Below are 26,372 nucleotides of genomic sequence, written 5' to 3'. Positions count from 1 at the left end.
CTCCTGAAATTTCAGCTCCAAAAGCCCTCATTGTGGTTGTGCAGTAGCGGGTTGAAGTTGTGATGTTGGTCATTGCATTTGTGGTGGTTGGGGTTCAGCCCGTGCGCCGCGAACAGATTAATGCCTTAGTACAGTAGCTATGAAAGCCACAATATACGTGCATTGAGGTACGAGGAGCCACAATGGCGCACAACGAGAGAGTAAATCGAAAAAACAACATGTGTAAAGCCAGTAGATGCCTTGCAAGGCGTTCTGTCCTTCTTGTGTCTATAGCTCCCGAGCGTACTGCTTCCTGAGCCTGGTTGGATTGGCGGCTTCCCAGTCGGTGAGGCTCATCACTTCGACTCCTAAACAAATTTAGTCGTTCGATTACTTACTCAAGACAGAAAAGCACTCACCCCAGCCCTCTAGCTCTTCAATAGCTGCGGCCTTGACCTCTGCCGAGACGGTCTCTGTTGCATCTTCGATGAGTATTACCTCATATCCCAGCTTGATACCATCGATGGATGTTCCACGGACACACGCATTTGTGATGAGACCGGTGACAATCAAGGTCTCAATACCATGCAGCGTCAGTTCTGAGTTCAAGGTCGTGAACTGGTGGTACTGGTTGTCCGCAAAGGCTGAGTAGGAATCGACAGAGTGGTTCTGCGCTTTCTTGATATAGTTTACCGTTGTACGGTACCCTTCAAGATATTGCAGGCGCGTCTTTACACCATCCTCGATCTCTGCGCCCCATGTTCCTGGAATGCAATGATCCGCATAGACACCCTGGGTCTCTTGTTTCAGGGGGCTGTCGAGGAATGTGATGTTGACAGCGTCACCAGGCTCAGTACCGGAGTGCGCAGAAGCGAAAGAGACATGACCTTCCGGGTGCCAATCCTGCGATGCGGCAATGAATGGCCATTGGTGATCGTCAAGTAGGTCGTAAACTTTTGGCAGGATTGCGGATGCACGAGGGCTACCGAGCGATCCGTTAATGAAATCGTTCTGAATGTCGATCAAAAGTAGCGCGGTATGCTTATGAAGTCTGCTGGAGAACTTCGTCCATACATGTTAGTGTAGTGTAAGGTTGGAGGTGAGCGCGCACTGACAGGAACAGCCGCCACTGCCGCCACTAGCGCAATCGTAACCGTAAGCAAAGAACCCAACATGATGTAGATAATTTCAGCAACATATGATCAATCTCAAAGTAAAGGAATACCGCACAATTTATAGCAATCGCAAGAACGACTTTTTAAAGTACGTGCAAGCAAAAGTGGAGTTCAGCAACGGCAAGCAATCGGCAAATGCGATGAGCAAGATAACACTAACGGCAAGAGGTTAGATCACCAGATGCATAGCCCTCCCACTCGCTACGAGGATTCACATCAATTGCTAAAGCAGTTTGTATTCTCCGATGACTGAAACAAGCTGAGTTCCTACATCCTTGACAGCAACAACATGAATCGGGTGACCCAAACTGCTCACGCGCACGTCCAAACTCCCTAAAGACCTTCACCAGCATCAAACCTATCACAGACACGGACCTGAACACCAGCAATCCATATCGTCAATCGCCATAAAGCTGTCACTAGCCCATTTCTCCCTCACCACACTCTCCTCGGCAAACTCATCCCCTTCCTTCCGCCCATATCATCCTCCACCTCCCAAACCTCCTCCTCGCCCACCACCACATCACCTTTCCTCTCCATCACAACGTCCTCTCTACTCTCCACACTCCTAACCGATCCCCATTCAACCTCTTCCACCGCCCTCCTCAGCGCCCTCTCCCTCCTCCTCTTCCTCAACACACAAGCCTCTAGCACACCATACGCAATAAGCACAACAACGCCAATGCCGATGCACAGGCCTACGATCGCTGCGGGAGAAAGTCTGGATGCTGCAGGAGGAGGTGAGGGGGCAGAGGGGGCGACGGGGACGGCGGGTGTGAATGTTGTTGTTGCTTGGATTGTGTTTTCGTTCGAGGTTGAGGGTGAGGTGGGTGTTGTGGATGGAGAGGGGGCGGATGAGGTGTCAACTATGAGGCTTGGTTGTGGTGTGCTTGTTCTCTTGGTGAGACGGGGCTGGTTCGTGCGTAAGCTTAAGGTCAGTGTGAGCAAAAGACTGGAAGCACTCACAAGGCTCCGCATCTCGAAGCTTTCCTCTGGCGCGGTCTTGATGCCGTAGGCAGCCCAAATGCTGTTGGAGACGAGCATTGTAGAAAGGAGAGAGGTGAGTGATGAGCGCATAGTCGTATTGCTGGATTGCGATGAAGTCGAGAAGGCGACCTCGAAGAAAAGAAGACGAGAAAAAATATGAGGGTTCTGAACCGACATATACACGGTCATGGAGGCTGGGAAACAAACAAACTCGAACCGTCTTGCATGAAGTAGTGCAACTACCTGTCGTGTACCAATACTAAGTTTTGAGGGGTTCGGAGCGACATGTCACCTCTACAAGGTCAATTGATTTGGAGGATTGCAAAGAAATTGCTAGCTACAAAATGAAACAACAACACTCAAAAGCTCTACGAGTTACCTCATTCATCGTTAGAAATCACAAGTCGCATTCGATGTGTACAAAGTCTCAGTGGTGTTGATATTCTCTCGATAGTCCTGGAACACAACGCCCCCTCTAATGCACGTACTACACCTGCTGTGTGACCTCACCATGCAGCAGAGAAAAAAGCAATAACGGCTTCGCCTAGCGACGAGGGTCAACAAACAACGACCCAGCCCCACCATACCCAGCCACCAACGCCTTTATATGCGGCTCCCCAACCTGTCTTCGGCATGGTCAAGATGCAGCCAAAAGCGCGGTTGTATCTGACGAATTCGATGTATGAGCCTCAATTATCAGATTCTTGTTCACGCTCATCATTCCGCGTATTTTGCACCTCAAACCATCGAATGGTGCGCCCTGGAGGCAAGTGAGGTAGCTTGAGGGTTCGTGCGGATCATTCGCGGTGATTGCCACTTCGCCCATAAGTATAGTTTGTTGCCCTCTATAATCAAATAACATTAGTATATCGTTCTGATTGTAAAGTCGACGCGATTGACACTTACGGCACCCTATCCACCCTGAAAACCTGCAGCACAAAGCTGAGTTCCTTTCTCCTCGGGCCAAGAGCTGTGTACTCTTTCATCCTGAACCTTACTCTGCCTCCCTCGCCACTGCAGGCCGCGAGATCGTCTGGCAACGTACCGTTCAAAAATTCGGTATGACAGTGCCCATTCTGGTAGTTGGGCATGTTGATGTCGAAGTCGATGGTTGAAGGGTATTTGGAGTTCTCGGGCCAGGGACCGTTGCCAGGCAGGCCGGTGAATTTGGTCATCATGTGCAGCTCCATGCTGGGGATGCTCCATTGTTCGGTGGTCGCGCGGGTGCTGAGAGAGGAGGACACAGAAGTCGGGAGGGCGATGGTTGACGTAATGAGGAGGGCGGAGGCGAACGCGGCGAGGTTCAAGGATAGCATTGTGTTAATTTTAATAGTCAATAGCCGACAATGGTGGGGCTTAGATGAGCAAGAGTGTTTGTGTATCGAGGTGAGAGGAAGTGGACGCCATGATATACAGAAGACACGATTGAAGTCTTCCTTGTTGTGCGTCTTGGGAAGGAGGCAGCGACGCAACACCGGTGACTATGACGCTACGACCTCGTAAGTTCCTCTCCTCCATTGGTCGACTGTTGGTCGCTCTTACGAGTTTTTATTTAACCTTTTCTCTGCTGTGCCACCATCGTCAGTAATCAGGTAGTACGAAACGTTGAAGTTGTGGTACACAGCAACGGTCAGGACTAGAGAGCCTCGTATGCACCGCAAAGGCTGAAAGAATATTTTTCGAATGAGCTTGTTTTGCTATCATATGCGTTACGCATAGTAGCACGGCTATGTTTAGCAAAGCGAAGCTGATGTCGCAAGAGCAGTCGTACGGATGACGCTACGCCCCCATCACTGTGTAAAACGGCCCGAACTTGGTATCTGTGCCCATGGAAAATGCAGAGATAGCCTCCCAACCGATAACGCCTTTGCAAACCATCGAGAAGTGTTGCTCCGAGAGCTTAGGCAGCAGCACTAACACGTCCTCTAACCGCAAGCGCAACCTTCGCCATGTCCTTGAGGTTCCACTCATCCTTGGAGGTCGTACTCTTCGGTACGTGTTCACCGCTGTTGATGACATGGACCTTCATCTTAGAGTGGAATTTCAGGCCCGAGAGCAACTTCGGTGTGATGAGGAAATATTGGCTCGTACGCTCTTGGCAGGCGATGTCGACCATTCGCTCGTGTACCATACGCTCGTTACGTGGATCCATACCTTGATTGATCTCGTCGACAACGCGGAATGGTGCCTGTGCGAGGTCTTGGAGGGCCATCAGATAGAAAATAGTCGAGACAGCGCGCTCACCGCCAGATTGACGGTTGGCGTTGAGGACGGACATAGACTCGCCCTCACTGAATGAACGTCAGTAGTGCCAAATGCAAAAAAGAAATGACGAACTTACCGGAAGCGGACCGAGATCTGGATGGACCAGGCATTGAAGTCGTCCTCATCCTTGTACACCGAAACTTCGCCAGCGCAGCCGATCTGTTCGAAGTTATGGGCGAACGCAGCACTGATCTTCTCGATGAGTTCATCCAGCTGCTCCACGAAGGGGCCCTTAATTTCCGCGATCTTGCTCTGCGCTTCTTCCAAGGCTGCGACGTGCTTCTCCAAAGAATCTCGGGTCTTTCCGATCTGTACTTCGCGGTTCTCGTAGGTCTTAACAACTGAACCGTCTCCTGCAGACATCATCTCGAGCCTGGCGTTGACCGACTGAATCTCATCATCCAGCGCAGCAACAGATTCGAGGTCCTTGTACGACACAACGATCTCGTGCTCCTCTTCCGTGCAGCTGTTGACTAGCGCTTGAGTTGCTCGATGCTCTCTCCTAATCTCTTCCTTCATGGTGTTCTTAGCCTGCTCCAGCTGCTTGACCTGAGTCTCCCTCGACCGGAGGCGCTCGAGGACAAGCTTGTTCTCCTTCTCGAGCGCCCTGACTTCCGATGCAGCTTCAATCAGACGAATCTCAGCTTCGACGACGTTTTCATGGAGGCGACGGAACTCGGTAACATATTTCTGCTATCGTAAGCAATAGTATGACAGTTGAGAGAAGCGTACATACAGCGTACTCCAGCGTAAGGCTAGCAATCTTGAGGGAACACTGTCGTGACTGGGCCTTGATCTCCCTAATACGGTTGCTCGTTTGTGCGTTCAGGTCGAGGTGCTGCTGTAACTCCGCTTTGTTTTGGTCTTGACGCTGTCAGTGAGGTCCACAGAATAATACATAGAGGCACGTACCAATCATGCGAGGAAGAGCTTCCCATTCCGCAATCGCCTTTTTCCTCTCCTTTTCCTCTCTTACGATCTCGTCCTATTAAGGTTAGCATTGCTATTCGAGATGTGGTGCATAAGACGTACCCTTTGTTCTTTCACTGCTTTGACTTCCTCCATGAGTTTCTGAACTTCAGCCTTGGCCTCGTCGTGTTCCGTTTTCATCTCATAGCCTTCGCGATCCATGTTGCGTAGTTGTTCGTCGAGTTGCAACTTTTCATCTGAGTTGATAGGCTGATCTACAAAGAACTGTCCCCGCTTGAGGTGGTTGACAGAGGTAGACGATACGCCGTACTCCCTTCGCGTGGTGATCCTGTACGCTTCTCTGCCACTGACCCATGCCTGGATTGGACTGCTCGATGCAGCTGCATGCTGCTGATCGGTGATAGCTTTTGTAACAAACGCAACCCTATTAAGTCTTACGTTGTCGCAAAGCATTGCAATGACCGGGTCGGGTCCCGTGATGTAGTCGCGGAGGTAGCCTTCAAACCCATACTGTGATAAGTCCGAGTTAGGCACGGGAGGTGAGTAGGCAGACAATGGCTTTGGCGATGTCCTGAGGTAGATGCCATGTAGCCCAAGCTTATCTTTATGTGTCATTTCGCGAAGGAGGAGCCTCTGGTCGTCATTGTTTGTGCACGTGATAGCGACGGCATCACCTAGTCTCATCTGACTTTCAACAGCGTCCGCGTATTTGGGATCTGTCAGCGAACATGTCAAGATTGGTGGTCCATGGACTTCGCCCTTTAGAGGCAGTTGCGCCTTGTTCATCTCGAACCACTCCCAAGCCTTGGCTGTTTCTGGAGAGATCTTCTGAAGTAGACTGGTTTGCTTGCCACTCTGAGTATCAAGGCGCTCTCGTTGTTGCTTTACCGCAGTCCTCTGAGCTCTGAAATCTTGGATTCGAGCTTGGATAGATGACATGGTACCCCTCAGATCAAGTATCCGACGTTCGGCCGATGACATCTCTTGACGCAACTCTTCTTTTCGCTGCTGATATGCTTCTCGATCGTAATCGACTGGCTGTTCTTGCCGCTTTCGCTCGAGGTCTGCGTTTTTCTTTGTCAAGCGAGCGATGTCCTGTTGTCGGCCTTGCTTATCGCGCATCTCGCTTGTGATTTGACCTTGGTGTTCCTCGATAGTCTTGTTCTCCGCGCTGATCGCCTGGGCCTTCTTCTCTGCTTGCTTCTTGATCATGTCCATCATCTGCCTGCGTCGTTGGACAACTTGGTTGACTTGATCATGATAGGTCTGCGCAGCCGCTCCAGCTTGCCTGATGGGCTCAACTTCTTCATGGAGTTGCGTCAACTCCTGTTTTGCTGCTTCCCAATTTGCCTTCACCCGTTCGAACTCCTGTTTGTGTAGCCTTAATTGGATGATCGGTCGGACTTTCTCGAGAGCTACCGTTTTCGATGCGAGCTCTTGGCGCTGGTTCCACCTCTCAACATCTCCTCGTGTAGTGTTCTGCAGGGCTTCTAACTTCTTAAGATGCTCTTCATCGTTGTGTCGCTTGACCTCAAGCACCTTTTCTTCTTCACGCAGAACCTTGAGCTGGTCATGCCACTCGCTCATTTCTGGAGGAGCTGCAGCACCCAGAGTTGCTCGCAGTCGCTCTGTATCCTTCATCTTGGCAAACTCCACAACCCGGTCCTGAGGCAAGAATTGACATAAGTTGTCGATCTGGATAGAGAAGCGCTTACACATCTCCATGACAGCGTTTTTGGTTGAATGCTTTCCGTTGAGCAGAAAGACTGTCTTGTTATCCGCTCTGCGCAATATACGTGTGACAACTGGATTCGCCCGCATGCCCTCCGCTTTGGCCAGTTCGATCTCGATCTCGGCTTCATCGGCACCATGCTTGACAAATGCGCTCAATTCCTTTGCTCTTCCCAAATGTTCAGATGACCACCCTAGACCCAAGCAAATGGCACATACGAGTGTGCTCTTTCCTGTTCCGTTTGGTCCGATGATCATGTTCAAGCTGGGCCCCAGGTGGAATTCGGCGGCGGTATACGTGACGAAATTCTTGAGTTTGACTCGTACGATCGATCCAGACTGAAAGACATCCTCGTTGTATGCACCGTTTGCTGAAAGGTTCTGGGTGTGCTGGCGGTTGTGGTTGCCATTCGAAGGAGCGGGACTGCTGTCAGACGCGTCGCGGCCATAGCGAGCGCGTTTGCCGTTGACAGAGACGGGTGTGGGCAGGTCTGAGTCGGAGGAGTCTTCGGACTCTTCAGGCGAAGGGCGCTTCCGCCCACTCCGGACGAGACCAGGCATCGCTGCGCTGTGTGAATGTGGGGTAGACAGTGGAATGTCGTTGTGTCTCTGGAGGAGGGTTCCGTAGCTCGTGATTAGTTTCGCGCTAAAACAGCTTCCATGTGATAGCGCGTAAACGCGCCAAATCGGAAGGTGCGGGGAAACGAAAGAGAGTGAAGGTTGAAGAAATGCTGGGTATCGTTGATTCGTAAGGCAACCCAAGTTCTACTAATACATGGCAGCGTCCCTCAAAAGACGGTACGCATACCGGTTCACAGCCCGTGCCCAACTCATTGAATGCAGCAACGCCAAAGCCCAACGCAATAATACCATGATACCAACCCCCTCCTTCATCCATTTGGTTCGTTACGCGTTCCAACGTCAAATTTTGCATGCTTCAAATGTTGCCCATCTAGGCTCAGAATGGTAAAGTGACAGTGGCGCAGCCAGTGCGAGAGCGCCGTCGTGAGTGACACTAAAAGATGGTGCCAAAGTTCTCGTCAACCGCGCCCAGAGGTTTTCTCGGACTGGCAGGCTTGCCGTTCTCGTCCGCTGTCTTCTTGTGACGGAAGGTGACTGTGCCATGGTTAACGACGTGCTACGTTAGAGGAAATAGCGTGCACTTACATCCAACGAAGAGACCCTTGTTCATCTTCTCGTCACGCTCTGCCATAGCCTCCAGTGCGGCCTGCTTGTCGTGAACCTCCTTGTATTTCGCCATATCGGCCTCGCTGCCGAAGTCGTCGAAGTACCCTGCATCGGTGTCGCTGTCGAGCTCTGGCACGAACGGTGCCTTATTCTCTCTCAGCTTTGTCCAGTCAACTTCTGCGAAGTACTGGTGTGCGTGGATCTCTGAGATGCCGCGGAAACGAGTGGACTTCGAAGCAACGAGGCGGATAATGAGGTCCCAGGTGCGCTTCGACAAGAAGTACGATGGGTCTTCGTACACAGGCTTGCGTAGAACCTTCTTCCACTGCTTCAAGTTCTGCCATGTCTCATCGACGGTGGCGCCAGCGAATGGTGGGTATCCGGCCAAAGCCTCGAAGAGCATGCATCCCAAGCTCCAGTAGTCGACTGTGAAATCGTATTCTTCTCCCTTGAGTACCTCAGGCGCCATGTAGTCCGGGCTTCCTACGATGCTCTTCGCGTAGTTGACATCTCGCTCGCGTAGAGATCGGTAGTTGTCTCGGCGCTGGGCCGCACTTCGCTCCTCCACCGGGCGTCCGAACGGCGAGATGACATCGCTCACTGACTGCAGCTTGATGCGCATAGACTCAATCTTGATAGGAGCAAGCATACCGGCTGCCAGACCAAAGTCGGTCAACTTCACGTGGCCGGTGCTGTCGATGAGGAAGTTCTCTGGTTTCAGGTCGCGGTGGATGTACCCAAGCTGGTGCAGAGAGTCGACGCACGAGAACATCTCGGCAATGTAGAATCGTGCGTGTCGATTGTGCAGAACGCCAGTGTTGTTCAACAGCGTACGGAAGTCGCCTCCCGGCACATACTCCTAGAACTTGTTAGTCGATGTCCTTGCACACGGGCTGTCTCAAACATACCATAGCAAGGTAGATGCTCTTCTCGTCTTGGAAGGCATACAGAAGCCTAACAAGCCACTCGCTCTTCGCTGTAGTCAAAATGTCACGCTCAGTCAGAACGTGGCGGACCTCATCCAACTTGAACAAGAGTGTCTTGCTCATGACCTTCAAAGCGCACACTTCCTTGGTGTCCTTCTTCTGAGCCAGGAATACCTGCCCATAGCCTCCCTGGCCAACTTGTGTGAGAATCTGGAAGTCACCTTGCCTCAGTCGAGTGCGCCGCTTGCGCAGATTGGCGCGCTCGCGGCCTAGGTATTGTGTAAGAGCCCCATCGTACTCGGCTTGGGGCGTCTCGGGCGGTGCAGGATTCTGCGCCTTGAATTGGCTTAGGCGGTTTTGACGGGTGTGCACGTAGGTGAGAAGATCGTAGTAGTAGTCGAGGAAGTCTGACACTGTATGAGTATTGCAATCAAATCTTGTAATCAGTACTTACACAGCTGGGTTACGTTCGCCAGGCGCTTCACAGCTGGCTTCCTAGCCTTCTCGAGCTCCTCGGCTGAGAGACGCTGTGGTGCAGGATAGTATCGTTGTGAACCTTCTGTCTCTCGTGTGCGGTATGGCTCCTGTCGCGATTGCGCGGCATGTGTGAGAAAGCTGGACTCCTTGTGTGTAGCTGGCCGAATGCCGGGCGGTGTGTTCTCCTGGTTCGACTTGCGCGTTGGGCTGCCTGCCGAAAGCGTAGTGACGTCCGCTGCTGAGTGGTCCACATTGGTACCAATCTTCAGCCTGCTGGGTGAACCTGGTGTGTCTGGCTTCTGCTTGGTGGACGATCCCATTGTAGGGAACAGCTTCATAGCATTCTCGAAGACATGAGGGAGGTCGAATGCGCCGGGCGGCTGGTGGCTTTTACTTGGACTGCCCTGAGGTGTCTGGCGCGGGCTGATGAAGGCCTCCTGAGAGGGCGTGCCTGGTCGGTCCATCTCACTGGAGCGAGTGTGAAGCGGCGGTGGGGGTATGGGGAGTTGGATGTTCTGTCCGTTGGTGTCTGAAGCCATATTGCTCGTTAGCTGCGTTGACGAGCAAACATGCAATGACCGCGGGGAAGGAACGTCGGCGACTCCGATCGTCGCAGCCCGTGAACAGAAATGCGATGCAGGCGACGAAGCAAAAAGGCAAGCACAACTAAACGTCTACAGAAGAGACAATTCAACAAAGTAATGGCAGAATGTGGTAATAAAGTGGAGAGTATGTGGTGATGTTGCTGCCAGCTTTGTTGGTGGTTGCGGGGTGTGGTTTGTTTTGTGCTACTGCTGCTCATGGCAACCAATGGGCATTCTAGGATCTAGCTGGAACATCCAGGTGGTCCCGTACGGGCTCGACCACGACAACGTGCTCTGGCGTCTTGTTATCATTGCTCTTGTCGCTACAGAACACCCAAATATCATTCCAGCCTTGATTAAACATGTCCTATATGGATCCAGAAACTGTGCACGCCCATGTCCAAACTCTAACACTAATCCACCATCAACGCGCCGAGAGGGACCGCCGATAAGCTTTGATAGGTACCAGAATGCACAACAATGATATCATAGCCCGAAACTGCCGCACCATCACACCAATGCCGAAACCAGGCGTCCTACTCGTTCTGCTGCGGGCCTGCCACACCAGGTGACATTTGTCCAGGGACGAGCGTACATGCAATCTTGTGGATTTTCCATCTGAGGGTCTGCCGTCAATCTTTCTTTTCTTCCACTCCCTGATCACGCATGCGCATACTGCGCCTGGAGCTCGCTGGCCAGCAGTTCTTGAAACGATCGTGAGTTGCGGGCGGCGTACAGGTACGGATTCGTGTTCAAGTAACCCACCGTATACGGCGATGGCGGTGGCTCAACCAATTGTTTGCGGCACATTGGACAGGTGACCTTGTTTTTATGTGTTTTGCAAGTGTCGAACTGAGTTCTGGTCAGCTTCAGATAATCCTTAGGGTGGACTTACATACCCATTGGCCGATGCAGAACTCCCCAAAACTGTGACCACACGGAAGCTTCACAGCAACCTCATCCTCCTCCGAAGGCTGCACATGTTTCGCAGAGTAGTCTTTCGCGCAGATGTCGCAGGTTGGAGATGTGTCTTCTGGCAAACCACCAAGGAGAAATCTAGGTAGACTTGTCTTGAGCTCTTGGATCTGGCGGTCGGTGATTACGTTGGGGTCATGATGCTGGCTGAAGAAACGTGGCCGACTTTCCCTTGGCCGATGCCTAATGCGATTGGAAGGCGGCGATCGAGCTGCAGCCTCTTCTACATCGGAGGAGGTGCTAGATAGTGGTAGATCCCCTGAGTACCTGTCAAAACTTCGGCGGGCTGAAGTGCGTGGAGATGAGCTACGGTCTGAACGGCGGCCTTGCGTAGTAAGGTTGCCGGACAATCGTCGTTGTGCATACTCGATATGGCGGATTTCGGCGTTGCGATCAGTCTGTCGCTGCTGATTCTGGTATGACTGTGGGAGCTGGTGTGATGCTGAGGGTCTCGGGTGCACTGGAAGTGCCTGACGAGGCTGTTCAACACCTCCACCACTCATTGCTTGAACAGATTGGCCTCTATTGAACGCTTCGTTTGCTGTGTTTTCCGGCACGGCAGCTGATTGAGATGGCGTCGAGTATGACGAGTGTGTATTCGTTGGAGATGATAGTCCCTGGTAACCGGTGTGATTGGACTCAAAGATTGCTGGTGCTGCACCATACACGTCAGCACCAGATCTGCTCGAATCCATGAGAGTATCCACATGACCGGTTCGTATAGCTGGAGGAGGCCTTGGTTGATGTGTTGCAAAGGAGTAGGTCGATTCTGGAAAGTACATTGGCATGGGAGGGCCACCATAGGGAGCATACGGAGAGCGTGGGTAGTTTGGCGGAGGGTATAGGTGACTGCTCCTATATTGCGACGGTGGTGGCAAGAAATGATCATAACTCTGGGGTTGAAATGCCTGATACAGTTCCTGCCGCCATCCTTGATGCTGCTGGAATGGCGGTGCAACGGGTGACCATGGGCCAGAGACGTCTGCACCTTGAGCGCTTGAGCCTGTCGACATCGCTTGGTACTGATAGGGTACACTGAAACCAGACGCAGCCATGGTGTACTTGACACGATACCACGCGTTCGGGTTCTTGCTTCGACGTGTTCCGGTGTGAGTGGACCTTGATGTTGAGCGCCGGTAAGTGGTGCCTGCGGACGTCAGGCTCGATGAACGTCGAAGTCCAGGCTGGGATAGTTGGACTCTCGACGACTGGGTTTTGCCAGAAGCCAGTACTTTGGTACCGAAAAAGGTTGAGGGAGAGAAAAGAGGAGTAAATTCGTAAGGCGGTGGAAGGGTTCAAGTCGTCATGCGGCTGGACGCAGGAGGTGCGGGCAATGGGTGTTCGAGGCGGCGATTCACAGACAGAGCACGGATAGCAGAGCTAGCAGCAGGGGCAAAGGGCAGGAAGGCAGGACCGTTTGTCGTCAGCGAGCTCGTTAGATTTGAATGAAGACGCAAGCGGGGTTGAGTGACGCTGGCACCATGTATGGCTTATCCGGTGCAAAGAACGGTGACGAACAACGGGCGGTCAAGTCAGGTGGTGGACTCCACTACTTGCTGAGACGAGCGAGACCAGCTGCTGCGTCAATCTAATCATGGCCTCGCGCCACTTTGTTCGGGAGTGACCTCCCTCTGCCCAAGCACGAACTCGCGCAAGGAGCGGACGTACTGGCGGCGGCAAGCTGGATCCGAGCACTGAACAGGGTACTGCCTCTGGGTGGGCGTCACGAAGCGTGCAGCGCCCCATTCCGCCTGCAGTTTGTCCCTCAGACGCAGCTTGCCTCAAAGTTACTGCTGTGCTGGAACAGCGAATAGGAGGAATGCAGGCTACTGTGACTACGAGCCTGCCAATAGATTAGTGAGTGTGCCTCAGCCATCACGACGGCTGGCATCATCAGGGCCCAGCCAAGACAAAGACCAGCGGAGCGGGCAAGTACGAGGGAAGAGTTTCACTCTGCGGCCGCCGATGAGGAAACCTGGCCGATTGGAGACAAAGAGTATGCCGCCGAATATCGATTCAGGTGCCTGGAGGGGCCTTGAGTACCTCCAAGGGTCGGACTAGAGTGGTGCAACTCTGCGGACCGATGCATTGCTGATGCAAACGAGCGAGGAAAAGTCAAGAAAAAGGCGAACACGGCGCATAAGAACAAACGCCTGAACCTGCGGCCTGGGAAGCGAGAGCACAAGGCCAAAGAGGCATAGAGGAAAGAAGGGTTGGAGGATGTATGAGAAAAGTGAAGGGTCTGTCTTGGTGGCATTGAATCCCATGTTTGAAGGGTGGGCTTTTGCGATTCCAGGGTTCGTTCATCTGTTCATATTCCCCGGACACAGGGCTGGTTGGTGGGGAGTTGATTGCGTGAAGCACGTGAGGGACGCTCGGCAAGAAGGGCATCCAAGCTCCGACTTCTTCCGTGACGTGACGAAGCTCTGAGCTCTCTAAAGTTTTGAGGTTTTGTGTTTCTCCATCGTCGTCCCATTTTGCAGAGCATAGCAGACATCGCACTCGGTCAGTTGGCACGCCGCACATCGTCAATTGGCACGCCTCACATTGTCAATTGCCCCACGTCCATCTCTCTCCACACATTTTCCACCACGCGAATCACCGCCATGTTCAGAAGCGCTCGTACACAGCTCCGGGCTGCCGAGGCCGGGTGCATGCGCTCACTGGCACATGCGAGGGCCAACCCCTCCATGCTCCGCACGGCGCGTCCTCTCTCCACCGGCACACGCCAGACAGTCAAGTACACGCCATTGACCGCGCAGCGCCGCCAGTTCAGCGCATCGTCCACCATGGCCAACACCCGCACCGAGAGCGACGCCTTTGGCGAGGTCCAGGTCCCCAACGACAAGTACTGGGGCGCCCAGACTGAGCGCTCGCTGGAGAACTTCAAGATCAACCAGCCCCAGGACCGCATGCCGCCTCCCATTGTGCGCGCCTTTGGTATCCTCAAGGGCGCTGCTGCCACGGTCAACATGAAGTTTGGACTGGGTGCGTCATTGCTTGAGCTCGACCCCACAAGCTATGGGCTACAAACTGACAACATGCAGACCCCAAGCTTGGCAAGGCCATTCAGCAGGCCGCCGAGGAGGTCGCCTCCCTCAAGCTCGTCGACCACTTCCCCCTTGTCGTCTGGCAGACCGGCTCCGGCACCCAGTCCAACATGAACGCCAACGAAGTCATCTCGAACCGCGCCATTGAGATCCTCGGCGGCACCATGGGCTCCAAGAAGCCTGTCCACCCCAACGACCACGTCAACATGTCCGCCTCCTCCAACGACACCTTCCCCACCGTCATGCACATCGCCGCCGTTCTCGACTTTGAGGAGTCGCTGCTCCCCGCCCTCACTAGCCTGCGCGACGCCCTCAAGAAGAAGGCCGACCAGTGGGAGAAGCTCATTAAGATCGGCCGCACACATTTGCAGGATGCCACCCCCCTGACCCTCGGCCAGGAGTTCTCTGGCTACGTCACACAGCTCGACTACGGCATTGAGCGCGTCAAGTCCTCTCTGCCTCGCCTCAGGATGCTCGCTCAGGGCGGAACCGCTGTTGGAACCGGTATCAACACATTCAAGGGCTTCGCCGAGGACGTCGCCGCCGAGGTCTCCAAGATGACCGGCCGCGAATTCGTCACCGCCCCCAACAAGTTCGAAGCCCTCGCCGCCCACGACGCCATCGTCGAAGCCCACGGCCAGCTCAACACCCTCGCCGCCTCCCTCTTCAAGATCGCCCAGGACATCCGCTTCCTCGGCTCCGGCCCGCGCTGCGGTCTGGGCGAGCTCAAGCTGCCCGAGAACGAGCCCGGCTCGTCCATCATGCCCGGCAAGGTCAACCCCACACAGTGCGAGTCCCTGACCATGGTCTGCACACAAGTCTTCGGCAACCAGGCCGCGACCACCTTCGCCGGCTCGCAGGGCAACTTTGAGCTGAACGTCTTCAAGCCCGTCATGATCCGCAACCTGCTGCACAGCTCGCGCCTGCTGGCCGACGGCATGAGGAGTTTCGAGAAGAACCTTGTTGAGGGTCTTGAGGCGGACGAGAAGCGCATTGGTTCTCTGTTGACTGAGTCGTAAGTCTCCTATCCGCCCCCTCCCGTTCCCCACTCCTTACCACACTTCTGTGAGTACCTTGCTAATACAACGTAGGCTTATGCTGGTTACCTGTCTGAACCCCGTCATCGGCTACGACGCCGCGTCCAAGACCGCGAAGCATGCACACAAGAACGGCCTCACACTGAAGGAGGCTGCTATGGAGCTCAAGGTCATCAGCGAGGAGGACTTCGACAAGCACGTCCGCCCCGAGCTCATGATTGCGCCCAAGGAGGCTAAGCTATAGACGAAGGAACGGTGGGGAAGTAAAAGATCTGTGTATATCTCTGTAATACAAAAGCGAAGCGAGCGCCGTTTGAATCATTGAAGACCCCTCCAACATCCCCGTTAGACGCTGCCTGTGAGGTGCTTTGGCTTTTGTTGTCGTGCTTTGGCGGAATGGGCAAGGGCTATATGTCCTTATGTTGATCCTACAAGAAGACCGGGGGGTATGATGGGGAGATGACAGCCTGTCGTGATTTTCGCGCCAAAGCAAGCACGTCACCATCACTGTTGTAGCGGGGGTGCAAGTATGGTTGTGATGGGTTGCTATGTACGCTAGCAGTATGCTCCTGCATTGCCGAAAATTGACTTTTGGCTCGTAAAGAAGGCACCGCTTATATGGTGCCGTGGATCTGCTCCTTGTCGTGTAACCTTTCCCGGTTCTGCAAACAAACTTTTACCCCTCTCTCCTCATCCACCAGTCTGGTGGTGGCCGCCTCTTGTGCAGCGGCGGTAGCCTCCGCGTACTTGTCATTGCAACGCTTCTGCAAGGCGTCCGAGTAGTAGTGGTTGTAAGTGCGGTGATGTGTCAGTGTGATACTCAAGCTCAATAAGAGTGTGCTGAGCTGCGGTGTTGTTCTTTGTCCTTGAGCAGTTTCTGGAACTCCTCTTGAGCGTCCTGGAGACTCTGTTCGAGCACAGCGGTGGTGCTTATCTTCTCCAGTGGTTTCTTGAACTCTTTCGGAACTGCATACTCGAGGACCTGATCCACGAACTCTCTGCACATATCCTGAATACGGCTGATGTGTTCTTTAGCCGTGACTTTCCAAGGGGCAGACTGTTCCCAGAAGAGATGGCTGGTCACTTCCAGATTGACACTGCTAGGCAACTCGCGTCCACGGCATCGAACGATCGCGTTCTTAACCCATGACACACCCTCCTCGAAAGTCAGATGCTGCGGTCTTGGACCACGACCTCTGGTGGTCTCGACTGAGGCTTCCCTGACAGCCAGACCCTTCAGTTTAGAATCTCCGTCGAGTGGCTCCTCAGATCCTACATCCGGTTCTTCGTCTGAGCCACCATCAGAAGCTTCAAATGACGCCTCTGATTTGGCGTCTTCACTCCAGACAACGGCTTCATCGGCATTCTCGATGCTGTATGTGTGTCCGAATAGCCGCATGTCTTCTGCGAATTCGTTGTTGAGGTCTTGCACAACTGCACGGAATCGACGAATGTTCTTGCCAGAGTGAACAGCGCGTTGAGGGTCGATCGCCTCGAAGAAAGGGTGCGCATAATGGCCGCTGGCTGCTGATGTTATGATGCTGTGGACTTTCGTGCTGATTCGCATAATGGCCATCTTCTGTTGTTGAAAAGTGTCGCGCTTCTCTCCAAGCTTCGCCAGTTCTGCGTTGGTATCTTTCAGCTTATGCCTCAACTCTTCTAGCAAGGCAGGGAGCTCTTACGTCAGGTGGCGGCAGAGGAGCTTGCCCAATCGAAGGCAGAGGGACTCAATGCCCACACTATCCCGGGCGAGCTCTTTGAACTAGCCGTTGCTGAAGAACTCCTTCTCTGCATCATTACACCCCTTGAACGTGTAGTGCATCTCTTTTTCTGTGCGATTCTTGACGACGTGCCAGATCAATCCAGGATTGTCCATCCTCGGCAGTGATGCAGCCGGGTTTGTGATGATACTGAAAGTACGCGAACCTTTCTTGTCGACCTTCTTGAAGGGATCAAGGATTATCTGGTTGGCAATGTCGTTCTTGGCAGAGACGACAGCGAGAATGATCGACCGTAGGTTCTTCATATACTCGTCGAAGAAAGAGTGGATCAGCTTCTTGTCCGCGTCCGATCGAGCCTTCTTGGCACCATGGATAAGACCTGGTAAGACAACTCTGGAGATTTCTAAGAGATTGTGTAGTAAGTGTGTCGTGGGCCTGGGACGCTGATGAGTCTAGAGTATCATCCGTGTCGCTCTCTGCATGGCTACGCTTGTTAGACATGATGCGTGACAGAGTGGTGCTGATGTGGTTGTTTGGGTTGGAGAAGAAGGTAAGGAAGAAGGATGGTGGGCAGATGGGGCCGTAATATGCTGGTCTTATATAACACCCAGGATAGCTGGCGGTGCGCGGGCGGCCTCGTACTGGGTGGAAAGGATCAAGTAAAGGTACGCAGAGGTACTTTGTGGGAGCGTGAACTGGCGTTGGTGGGAGAGTCACCGCGATTTTGATGAGGCTAGGAAGGCCGTATGGGTGCACCTGCCGGTTCTCCAAAACATCCAGGAAGACCGTCAGAATCGACGGGACTGTAGATGAAAACCTACATTGTACATCATCTGAACCCGCTAAATGACAACAAAAGTCCTACCCAAGGAGACAACCAAGAGCAAGCTTACAATTTCGCTTCCGCACCACCCGCACTCCCCCTCAACCGATCCCAGTCCTCCATGGTAAACACCACATACCCTCCATCCTCCTTGACCAGCCCTGAGTGCGCAGCCAGCGCCGCCGGATGCCAGTATAGCGTATCGTACTCGACGTCCTGTTGCCCCTTCTCAGCCGCCTCCTTGTCTGCGCGCTCTTGCAGCTTGCGCAGATCAATCCCATCGTTTCGTAGCGGTACCTTGTTCTGCTTGTTATTGTGCATGCTGGTCTGATACTTCAGCACCCTCAAGAAAACCGGCACCGCATACTTTGGCAACTTGGTTTTCGCATGCTTCAACAACCCCTGGAAGTCGAACGGCTCGGTGATATTGATAGCCGCACACCCCGCCCTGCCGTCATGCCCGGGAACTTCAACACCATAGACATTCGCCTCGCTGATGCCGGGGAAGGAACCCAGTGCCTCAGCGACCTCGGCGGTGCTGACGTTTTCGGACTTCCAGCGGAACGTGTCGCCCAGCCGGTCCATGAAGAACCACCGCCCGTCTGCGTCGCGCCGCAGCGCATCGCCGGTGCGGTAGTACAAATCCCCCTTCTTGAAGACATTGCGCTCGAAGCGCTTCTGCGTCGCCTCGGAGTTGTTGTAGTATCCCACAAACGCGGATTCATGGGGCATCTGGACGAAGATCTCGCTGCCCTCCTCATAACTCTTGCGTTTGCAGAAGCCCGTCTTGGGGTCGCGGATCAGGTCGCCGGTGACGATATCAACGGCGACGGGCACGTAGGTGTTGTGGAAGCGCCAGCGGTCGATGAGGCCTTGGTGGCCGACGGAGGTAGCGGTGAAGGGGCCGCGGGAGCCGTTGAAGAGCGCCATGACGCCTTCTGTGCTGTTGAAGAACTCGCCGACGATCTCAATGCCAAAGCGGTCGACGAAGCGCTGCCAGACGTCTGGGCGCAGGCCGTTGCCGAACATGGCGCGGACGCTGTGCTGCTTGTCGAGGGGGCTGGGAGGCGTGTTGATGAGGTAGCGGGCTGTTTCGCCGACGTAGACGATGGCTGTGGAGCGGGAGTCGCGGACGTCGGTCCAGAAGCGTGAGGTTGAGAATTTGGTGCCGATGCAGCATGTGATGCCAGTGACCATGCAGACCAGCCCTGTTGTGCCTCCTGTGCCGTGGTAGAGCGGCATGCAGACGTACCACCTGTCGCCATCAGGCCCAGGTTTGAGGCCCATGGCACCAACTCGACCAGTGAGGCCAGCTGCTCTCTGTGTTTCGAACGGACATGCCTTTGGATGACCAGTTGTGCCGCTGCACACGTCAGCCAGATCTTCTGCCACAACACTTCACGCCCACTGACCTTGTGTAGAACAAAAACAGAGGGAACTTCCCCTTCGCGCCTACCCTCAACTCGTCTCCCGGCCTCTTCGGCTCCAGTCTTGAAATCTCGCCCTTCTGCGCTTGATCCAGCACCACGATCTTCATGCCCAGCTCTCCCTCCAGTCTCTCCCTGACCTCCTCTATCCTCCTCCTGCAGTCCGCATCCTCGTCCACAACAATGACCTTCGCCTCGGCAACCTTGAGACAATGCACCAGCGCATCGCCCGCCAGGTTGTAGTTGATCCACGCCGGCGCGCTCCCAATCGCCCAGCTCCCAAGATGCGTAAACAAAAACTCCGGCCGATTCATCATATACATAGCCACCAGCTTCCCCGGCTGCACGCCCTGCTGCAGCATAAACTGTCCATAGCGGCACGCATTCGCATACGTCTCGGCCCAGGTGTAGCAGCCCGTGCGACTCCAGATGGCTTCTGCGTCGGACGGGAGGCCGTGGACCTGGGCTTCGAATTGGTACCAGAGCGACTGGCCGTTGCCGGCCGCGTTCTTGTCGAGGGCGCGTTGGTTTGCGCGTGCACCGAGGATGCCGCGGATGTCTTTGGTAATGTGGTATTTGGCATCGATGTAGGCGGCGGCAGCTGCGGTGGCGCCGAGTGCGCCTGCGACGGGGACTGGGGTGTGTTAGTGGGGCTTGGAAACGTCGTGGTGGTAGTGCTCAGGAAGCTGGAGATAAACGCTGGGGCTTGGGTGCACGAACCGAGAGCCATTGTCACTGAGGCTTCCTCTATGAAACAATGTTGAACTCTGAGTAGAACAACAGATATGTATACAGACGGCGAGAAGTCTATAATCGCTCGCAAATGCAACAAGGTTCAAGGGTTCGGCGGCTCTTAACCGATCTGCAACGGCAGCGCAACGTGACTGATTGCCGACTTCCCCTCGGTCTATGGTTGCGGCCGCTTGCCTCTTTGAGCTTTGGGCTGAGAGCTAGACCCCACACATCTGCCTTGGTTCACACCCGAAACCTCGAAGGGTCTCGGTACTTCAACGTGCATCGTCGGCATTGTTGTTTGTTGATTGATTGATTGGTTTAACGTCCTATCCGGCATTGTTGTTGCGGAGCTGATGGAGGAAAACACTCTTTGGTCCTTCGACAGTTTTACTCAAGCTTCAAAATGTAGAACTGAGTTAGCTACTTTGTAAAGCAACATGATATACGTGCACGATATACGTGAGAATGTTGAACATGCACTTGGCAGGATAAACGCTTAGGTGGCTGTGGTTACATCTCATACATTGTTCGTATTCGCTCGTAGCGTATCTACACGTCTATTGAAACATCATCTAAGCATAAGCCAGCCTCTCCTCGGTCCACCCAGGCCGAAGGTACTCCGAGTCGAACCTCGACTCCCAGCTACTCTCAACAGCATACTCCTGGACAATCTTAACATCGACCTTAGCACCCTCCTCAGATTGCGACCACACAGACAGACCAATGACGTTGTCACCAGCGTAGTTGAGAACACCAGCAGGGACGGGGAACTTGACCTCGTTACCAACCCAGGGGTTGAAGCGGCCGTACTGGTATCCGTTGACGAAGAGCTGGACACGAACCTGCTTCGAAGCAGGAGCGTTGAGGACGAAAGCGAAGGAAGCGTCGACATTGGCGGGGACGTCGAGCGGGACGACGGTGCGGTAGAAGTTGATGGTAGCGCCGTTGAAGCCGGTGGATGGGGAGCTGGAGTTCCACTTCGAGTCATCGAAGCCGGGCAGGTGCCAGCCGAGACGCTCGGCAGCAAGACCACCCTCAGCCAGAGGACCACGGACAGGGTCGAGCTGAATGTTCTCACCACCTGCCTCGCCAGCGATCTTCCACTTGGTGAAGTTGCCACCACCGACGAGGCTGGCTCCAAGGATACCGCGGGGGTCGGTGGCGCCACCGCGCAGGTCGTGGCCGGTGTTGTCTTGGGCGATGAGCAGGACGTTGGTTCCATTGGAGTTCAGAGTAGCGTTGTTGAAGGACAGTGTCTGATTGCCCTGGCCGAGCGTAGAGTTACCATACCACGAGCCGATGAACTCGCCGTTGAGCCAGGCAGTCCAGCCGAAAGCAAGACCACCCTGGAGAGCAAGGTTGACACCAGTGGCAGCACCGTTGAAGTATCCACGGAAGAGGTGGAAGCTGTTGTGGAAGCCGTACTCGTCGACATAAAGAACAGGCAGCGTAGCAGGCTTAGTGGGGTTGGGAGTGGTCATGTGGTTGGCCTCGACCCAAGCAGCGCCAGAGTCATCGTAGCTGGACAGCTTTTCAGGCAGACCGTCGGCGACCTTCCAGCTGTTCAGCTCAGGGATTTTGATGAAACCGCTGAAGGCCCGGACGCTGGCCTTCAGACTACCGTGAGCGGTGCGGTGAGTCTTTAGCTCCTGGCCGTTCCAAGAAAGCTTCTTGAAACTCTTGGAAGCGAAAACCTCAATGTCAGTAGTCTTCAAAATGTCGCCCTTGAGGGCCAGAACGCCGTTCTCGTTGGCAACGTGACGAACAAGGTAAGGACCTCCGACGATAACGGACTGATCAACAGGTGCAAAGGGGTCCTTGGACAGGTTGGGCGCCCAGAAGAGGTAACCGGTAGGCTTGTCGACAACGACGACCTTGACGCCGCTGTTGAACTCGTAGACGCTCTGACCATTGACTGCAGGAACATTGACCGAGACACCGAAGCTGTCAGCCTTGACGGTGGCGTTGGCAGCCTTTCCGTTCTGAGCAACTGAGCCCTTCTTCGCGCCCTTGACGTGGAATTCAGCAGATTCACCAGCACCAGTCCAGAGGACAACAACAGGCTTTCCGTCAACCACAGAGTATGTGAGGACTTCGGCAGTTGAGTAGGTCAGGGTGTTGTTGCCAATGGCAAAGTCAGTCACGAGAATCTTGGACTGGTGGCCGTTCAGAACGATGGAGCCAGTCTGAGGAATGGTCAAGTTACCAGCCGAGGTGCTGACGCGAAGCTTGAACTCCTCCCTGGTGCCGGAAGGCGAGTAATCGTGGGCAGTGACGTAGAAAGCACCGTTGGTCTCTGGGTTTCGGAGCTCGCTGGCCTTGACAGCCGAGTTAGTGGTGTAGCTGGTGGAGTTGCCGATGCGGTCGGTGACCGTCAGGTCCTCAGCAATGCGGGTGAACATGGCCAAGTTCTTGGTCTCGTAGTACTTGCTGTCGATCTTGCGGTTCTCGCTGATGGGCGAGCTGTAGTCGTAGGAAGTGGCGACAACAGGGCAAGCCAACGCGCCCCAGTTGGTGCCACCGTACATCATGTAAAGTGACAAGGCAGTAGAGCGCTGCGAAATCAAGTTGCGGTAGAACAAATTCGCGAAGTCTGCGCCGATATCACCGGGGCAGCCACCCTCAGGTCCGCCCCAGGGGTTGTAGCTACCACCCTGGAATTCAGGGAAGAAGCTAGGCTGCGTAGGTGAGACCTCAACGAAGTGGTCGTAGTAGTTGATAGTCCGGTAAGCGACGTACTCGCCATTGGTGCCAGTACACTCGTCCAGGTTGCAAGACCAGCAAGATGGGTAGCTGTCGAGACCAGCAACATCGACATTGCCTAAAGCACCGGGACCAAAGTCCTTGGACCAACTTTTGGTGTTCATGTTGGGATCATTGTGGATCAGAGGGATGTCAATGCCATTGGCGCGAGCCGATTTCTCGAGAGCATCCATGTAGCGTCCAGAGGGCAAATCTGGAATCTTCTTGACGGTGTCCTTCCATTGCTGGCCATACTCGTTCTCGATCTGGTAGACGAGGTTGTTGCCGCCCTTGGTCACGCCATGCTTAGCAGCACGCTTTGAGAACTCAGAGAAATAGGGGTCCAAAGCCGAAAGGTATCGTGGGTCATCGTCACGAAGCTTGCCATAAGCACCAGTGGTGAGCCACAGAGGGAAACCACCAGCATTGGCTTCAGCGTTGACGTAGGGTCCAGGTCTGGTGATCACGTAGAGACCAACTCGTTCTGCAATCTCGTAGAGTTTGGTGAAGTCGTGAGCGGGGCTATCGAAGTCGATGGTGTGGTTGTTCGCGCTGTGGTAACCCCAGTTGCCGTAGAAAGCAAATGCGGTGAAACCAGCAGCCTTGACCTTCTCAAGAAGGTCCTCCCAGATCTCAGGCACGGGAATACGCCAGTAGTGGATCTCGCCGGAAAAGACAAACAACCTCTTGCCGTTGACCTTGAAGCTGTAGTGGTCCCATTGAACAACGTCATTCAAGCCGTTGTCGTGAAGTGGCCATTGTCCAACTGTGTTGTTTTGAGCATTGATGACTGTGATAGGGGTAGTCAGGGATGCCAGAACGGACAGCCATGAAAGGCTGTTGATGGACCGCATCTTTACCGGTGGTTGAAGCGTTCAAAGTCGGAGCTTAGAGACGATACCGTTATATGATCGGCCATGGTGTTGCCTTTGTGCTTTGCGAAGGTACCGTGGAGACGGCCTGTGCAAATTGCACAACATGCACTAACGTGAGGCCGTGATGGCGAGCATATTGGTTCGCGGGGCTTCTCGGCGTCATCAGAGCCTCATGTTGGTGGAATTGTGAATCTCCATGGGCGAACTTCAACCGACAGTCGGGTGCGAAATTTAGCGGGGATGACAGGGTGGAAGGTCTTCCTATTAGAGCTAGACATGCGGGGAGTGCCCGGGCACAGCAACGTTCGGAGACATGAAAACAGGCGGGTGGGAGAACGGCCTGGGGATAAGATGGGGACGACCGGGGTGCAGATGAGGATGTGAGGTATACGTGTGGTCCTGTGGTCGAATGACGGTGCGAGGCTGGAGCGCTAGCCAGAGATGGCAGCGCCAATGTGGAGGTTTTCGGAGCAGCCTTCCTGCTTGAACATCATTTCCATCCGCCATGACAAAACATCAGAAGAGCCGCACACTCGCAGGAAAATATATTTGGACATGTGCACTTCGTATTCTTCAACTCGGATATGACCGGAATCATCTCAGTGTCACGAAACAATGGTGACCTTTCGGGGCGATCAGGAAACGGTTGTCCATCTCCATCATTTCGTCCCGCATACAATCGCTCATCTTAGCTCCACGACATTGCCTGAAGAACAAAGCTGTTGCCAACCGGAGCTCCATATACGCAAGATGAATGCCAAGACACACGCGACTGCCACCGCCAAAGGGCATGTACGCAGCTTTCTGCTGGGCCGAAAGTTTCGATTTGTCCATGAAGCGGTTGCTCTCGAACCTGTGAAAACACGTTTAGGCACAAAATTTCCGAGTACGAGACCGAGATGAACTTACCGGAGCGGCTCTTGGAAGATTCTAGGGTCTCGGTGGAGTGTGTAAGCTTGTGTGCTAACCTCAGTACCAGCGGGGAGTTGATGGCCAGCGACGATCATCCCTTGACTCGGTACGATGCGTGGCAGGGCTCCTGGTGCAGCTCCGTACAATCTCAGGGTCTCTTCAATCACGCTGTTGAGCAGGGGTGCGTTCTCGAGCTCCGTCATGCCCAGCTGATCACTCAGTCCAGCTACCTCTTCCTCCAAGCGAGCCTGGAGTGCAGGGTCCTTCAGAACGGCCCAGACCAAGTAGGTCAAAGTCACAGCGGTAGTATCAGAGCCCGCTACAATGAGGTTGCTTGCCTCTTCCCGGACCGCTCTGTCGGGGAGCGCTGCCTTCTCGTAATCATCGCAGGCAGCCAGCATCTGGCCGAAGAGATTCAGGGTGTTGCCCTGGCTGCTACGCATATTGTGGATGGCAAGAGCACCATAGTCGTATACCACATCATCAGCAGTGGCCATCTTCTGTGCACCCTTCAGGGGGAGATATCTTAGTATCTTATGCACGAGAGGCAGCTCAACGCGGAGCACGCCACCTAGCAGCGCCGCCTGTAGCGCATCAATGTATGATGTTTGCTAACAACTGTAGTTAGATCCACTTCCTTGAACATGTGTTGAATTAAGAAACCTACCTTGCCTTGCTCAAGCATGCCAAAGCTCTCACCAAAGCTCAAATGCGTAATCACATCCGTTGCCATGAGTGTCCACCATTTGAGAACATCAGCCCCCTTGCCTGGTTCCACTGCAGCGTTCTTGATTTGACTGACGGCAAGTGTAGTCTTGCGTCTGATCTCCGCCTCCCAGTTGCCCTTCATGCTCGAGTTGCTGAAAGCACGCGCGAAGAGCTTTCGTCTAGCAGCGTGGTCGTGAGGGTCCTGCATGGCGAAAATTCCCAGCTCGCGAGTGGGAGTGAGGTTTGCATAGAAGCTCGACTTCAGGAATCCAGAACCGATCTTGTGGATTTGGGACACGCCAGCAATGTCCGCGACAGCGACTTCATTTGGTGCGATGCGGACTACGTCGCCATATCGTCGATGGAGATCGTCCACGTAGAAGATTCGGCGGCCGGATAAGATGTGGAAGCGTAGGACAAGGTTAGTGTACTTTGAGTGCCATGTACCCGGCAGTTTCGAGATAGGTGATCGCTGACCTGCTAGAACGATCTACAGAAGAGTCAATCAGGACCAAAATTTAGAACTGTATGCTAACACGTACCTTGACTACGTAGCCAACTACAATGAAAGCAGTCGCTGCAACTAAGTAAAGTGACGGCATACTGGATGGGAAATGACTAAAGATGCCAAGACGAGGAAAGTGAAACACCCGCTGTTGCTACCAGAGATGGAGATCTGAGGAATAGAGCTCTATATATACTACGAAAGTATGGGTTCGGTACGAAAGTATGGGTTCGGTATGTAAAGTGCCGCCAAAAACAATTGGAATAGCATGTTGCAGCTTTGTACGAAGCCTGTACGGAGTCGTGCAACTCAACTGTCGTCATTGGATGTGAATTCAGTGTGACTCCAGCATACCAGATTCATTTGTGAGTCATCGATGACTTTGCTTGCTTGAAACTGTTTGTTACTGTGCATTATGCTCTTCCTAGCAGCTGTCTGTCACCTCATATGCGCCAAAAGGTAGAGAGAACTGTTTGGTTAGCATGAAGAAGGAAAGTCGATAGTGATTCAAGGTATCATGTTGATGGGGATGAGCTGTACTTCGTGGAATTGCGGAAAGGCGTTCTCCACATCTCTGCCCCCGCATTCCCCACAAACTACACGGAGCCATTCCGCATTCG

General features: G+C 53.8%; 11 protein-coding genes across 11 annotated transcripts; 1 reads left to right on the top strand and 10 right to left on the bottom strand.

The window, feature by feature from the left end:
* Positions 1–26: 26 nt before the first annotated feature.
* On the bottom strand, positions 27–1,154 carry BU25DRAFT_494926 (Isochorismatase hydrolase; the record flags this gene model as incomplete). The annotated part of the gene is made up of 3 exons (XM_033711817.1): positions 27–347; positions 399–1,041; positions 1,095–1,154. 3 exons carry the CDS (start codon positions 1,152–1,154, stop codon positions 268–270), a joined length of 783 nt encoding a protein of 260 aa, XP_033556800.1. The 3' UTR covers positions 27–267.
* Positions 1,155–1,589: 435 nt separating this feature from the next.
* BU25DRAFT_494925 (uncharacterized protein) lies at positions 1,590–2,219 on the bottom strand (the record flags this gene model as incomplete). The annotated part of the gene is made up of 2 exons (XM_033711816.1): positions 2,121–2,219; positions 1,590–2,066 (listed from the first exon to the last, which is right to left on the bottom strand). The coding sequence occupies exons 1-2, from the start codon at positions 2,196–2,198 to the stop codon at positions 1,590–1,592; spliced, it is 555 nt and encodes a 184-aa protein (XP_033556799.1). The 5' UTR covers positions 2,199–2,219.
* A 436-nt stretch (positions 2,220–2,655) lies between these two features.
* Positions 2,656–3,461, bottom strand: BU25DRAFT_377411 (uncharacterized protein). The gene is made up of 2 exons (XM_033704145.1): positions 3,048–3,461; positions 2,656–2,986 (listed from the first exon to the last, which is right to left on the bottom strand). The coding sequence occupies exons 1-2, from the start codon at positions 3,455–3,457 to the stop codon at positions 2,779–2,781; spliced, it is 618 nt and encodes a 205-aa protein (XP_033556798.1). The 5' UTR covers positions 3,458–3,461; the 3' UTR covers positions 2,656–2,778.
* A 328-nt stretch (positions 3,462–3,789) lies between these two features.
* Positions 3,790–7,728, bottom strand: BU25DRAFT_402267 (structural maintenance of chromosomes protein-like protein 5). Its single transcript, XM_033705040.1, has 5 exons — positions 5,439–7,728; positions 5,319–5,391; positions 5,143–5,270; positions 4,483–5,096; positions 3,790–4,432 (listed from the first exon to the last, which is right to left on the bottom strand). The coding sequence occupies exons 1-5, from the start codon at positions 7,626–7,628 to the stop codon at positions 4,042–4,044; spliced, it is 3,396 nt and encodes a 1,131-aa protein (XP_033556797.1). The 5' UTR covers positions 7,629–7,728; the 3' UTR covers positions 3,790–4,041.
* Positions 7,729–8,059: 331 nt separating this feature from the next.
* On the bottom strand, positions 8,060–10,654 carry BU25DRAFT_206721 (serine/threonine protein kinase-like protein). Its single transcript, XM_033701153.1, has 4 exons — positions 9,636–10,654; positions 9,164–9,588; positions 8,235–9,114; positions 8,060–8,183 (listed from the first exon to the last, which is right to left on the bottom strand). Exons 1-4 carry the CDS (start codon positions 10,195–10,197, stop codon positions 8,083–8,085), a joined length of 1,968 nt encoding a protein of 655 aa, XP_033556796.1. The 5' UTR covers positions 10,198–10,654; the 3' UTR covers positions 8,060–8,082.
* BU25DRAFT_206720 (uncharacterized protein) lies at positions 10,655–12,471 on the bottom strand. The gene is made up of 3 exons (XM_033701152.1): positions 12,458–12,471; positions 12,031–12,364; positions 10,655–11,872 (listed from the first exon to the last, which is right to left on the bottom strand). The coding sequence occupies exons 2-3, from the start codon at positions 12,104–12,106 to the stop codon at positions 11,112–11,114; spliced, it is 837 nt and encodes a 278-aa protein (XP_033556795.1). The 5' UTR covers positions 12,107–12,364; positions 12,458–12,471; the 3' UTR covers positions 10,655–11,111.
* A 1,352-nt stretch (positions 12,472–13,823) lies between these two features.
* Positions 13,824–15,548, top strand: BU25DRAFT_462706 (fumarate hydratase; the record flags this gene model as incomplete). The annotated part of the gene is made up of 3 exons (XM_033710537.1): positions 13,824–14,205; positions 14,265–15,282; positions 15,359–15,548. 3 exons carry the CDS (start codon positions 13,824–13,826, stop codon positions 15,546–15,548), a joined length of 1,590 nt encoding a protein of 529 aa, XP_033556794.1.
* A 582-nt stretch (positions 15,549–16,130) lies between these two features.
* BU25DRAFT_494919 (uncharacterized protein) lies at positions 16,131–17,380 on the bottom strand (the record flags this gene model as incomplete). The annotated part of the gene is made up of 1 exon (XM_033711815.1): positions 16,131–17,380. The coding sequence occupies exon 1, from the start codon at positions 16,878–16,880 to the stop codon at positions 16,131–16,133; it is 750 nt and encodes a 249-aa protein (XP_033556793.1). The 5' UTR covers positions 16,881–17,380.
* A 445-nt stretch (positions 17,381–17,825) lies between these two features.
* On the bottom strand, positions 17,826–20,085 carry BU25DRAFT_415100 (acetyl-CoA synthetase-like protein). The gene is made up of 3 exons (XM_033707464.1): positions 19,996–20,085; positions 19,261–19,909; positions 17,826–19,211 (listed from the first exon to the last, which is right to left on the bottom strand). The coding sequence occupies exons 1-3, from the start codon at positions 20,003–20,005 to the stop codon at positions 17,915–17,917; spliced, it is 1,956 nt and encodes a 651-aa protein (XP_033556792.1). The 5' UTR covers positions 20,006–20,085; the 3' UTR covers positions 17,826–17,914.
* Positions 20,086–20,526: 441 nt separating this feature from the next.
* On the bottom strand, positions 20,527–23,965 carry BU25DRAFT_415099 (glycoside hydrolase family 35 protein). The gene has a single exon (XM_033707463.1). It carries the CDS (start codon positions 23,604–23,606, stop codon positions 20,583–20,585), a length of 3,024 nt encoding a protein of 1,007 aa, XP_033556791.1. The 5' UTR covers positions 23,607–23,965; the 3' UTR covers positions 20,527–20,582.
* Positions 23,966–24,155: 190 nt separating this feature from the next.
* On the bottom strand, positions 24,156–26,264 carry BU25DRAFT_402250 (cytochrome P450 3A17). The gene is made up of 4 exons (XM_033705039.1): positions 25,790–26,264; positions 25,207–25,737; positions 24,537–25,150; positions 24,156–24,480 (listed from the first exon to the last, which is right to left on the bottom strand). The coding sequence occupies exons 1-4, from the start codon at positions 25,847–25,849 to the stop codon at positions 24,222–24,224; spliced, it is 1,464 nt and encodes a 487-aa protein (XP_033556790.1). The 5' UTR covers positions 25,850–26,264; the 3' UTR covers positions 24,156–24,221.
* Positions 26,265–26,372: the final 108 nt, after the last annotated feature.

Source organism: Macroventuria anomochaeta (genome assembly GCF_010093625.1).
Source record: "Macroventuria anomochaeta strain CBS 525.71 unplaced genomic scaffold BU25scaffold_43, whole genome shotgun sequence".
Taxonomy (NCBI): domain Eukaryota; kingdom Fungi; phylum Ascomycota; class Dothideomycetes; order Pleosporales; family Didymellaceae; genus Macroventuria; species Macroventuria anomochaeta.
The sequence above is the reverse complement of the archived record's forward strand: the minus strand, read 5'-3'. Positions and strand labels throughout refer to the sequence as shown.

Bases quoted from the DNA above. Each gene is read 5' to 3' on its own strand.
- BU25DRAFT_402250 (XM_033705039.1), bottom strand. From the start codon at position 25,849: ATGCCGTCACTTTACTTAGTTGCAGCGACTGCTTTCATTGTAGTTGGC. The intron at 25,738-25,789 runs GTACGTGTTAGC...ACTCTTCTGTAG, and splicing joins TAGTTGGCTACGTAGTCAAG to ATCGTTCTAGCAGGTCAGCG. The intron at 25,151-25,206 runs GTAGGTTTCTTA...TACAGTTGTTAG, and splicing joins GCATGCTTGAGCAAGGCAAG to CAAACATCATACATTGATGC.
- BU25DRAFT_415099 (XM_033707463.1), bottom strand. From the start codon at position 23,606: ATGCGGTCCATCAACAGCCTTTCATGGCTGTCCGTTCTGGCATCCCTG.
- BU25DRAFT_206720 (XM_033701152.1), bottom strand. From the start codon at position 12,106: ATGATCATTTCTTGCCACCACCGTCGCAATATAGGAGCAGTCACCTAT. The intron at 11,873-12,030 runs GTATGCTCCCTA...TGTATGGTGCAG, and splicing joins CCAAACTACCCACGCTCTCC to CACCAGCAATCTTTGAGTCC.
- BU25DRAFT_402267 (XM_033705040.1), bottom strand. From the start codon at position 7,628: ATGCCTGGTCTCGTCCGGAGTGGGCGGAAGCGCCCTTCGCCTGAAGAG. The intron at 5,392-5,438 runs GTACGTCTTATG...TAACCTTAATAG, and splicing joins AAGCAGTGAAAGAACAAAGG to GACGAGATCGTAAGAGAGGA. The intron at 4,433-4,482 runs GTAAGTTCGTCA...ACGTTCATTCAG, and splicing joins CAGATCTCGGTCCGCTTCCG to TGAGGGCGAGTCTATGTCCG.
- BU25DRAFT_377411 (XM_033704145.1), bottom strand. From the start codon at position 3,457: ATGCTATCCTTGAACCTCGCCGCGTTCGCCTCCGCCCTCCTCATTACG. The intron at 2,987-3,047 runs GTAAGTGTCAAT...ATTTGATTATAG, and splicing joins TTCAGGGTGGATAGGGTGCC to AGGGCAACAAACTATACTTA.
- BU25DRAFT_206721 (XM_033701153.1), bottom strand. From the start codon at position 10,197: ATGGCTTCAGACACCAACGGACAGAACATCCAACTCCCCATACCCCCA. The intron at 9,589-9,635 runs GTAAGTACTGAT...ATACAGTGTCAG, and splicing joins GGCGAACGTAACCCAGCTGT to ACTTCCTCGACTACTACTAC. The intron at 9,115-9,163 runs GTATGTTTGAGA...AACAAGTTCTAG, and splicing joins AGAGCATCTACCTTGCTATG to GAGTATGTGCCGGGAGGCGA.
- BU25DRAFT_415100 (XM_033707464.1), bottom strand. The intron at 19,212-19,260 runs GTCAGTGGGCGT...TGACGTGTGCAG, and splicing joins CTGTTTTTGTTCTACACAAG to CGGCACAACTGGTCATCCAA.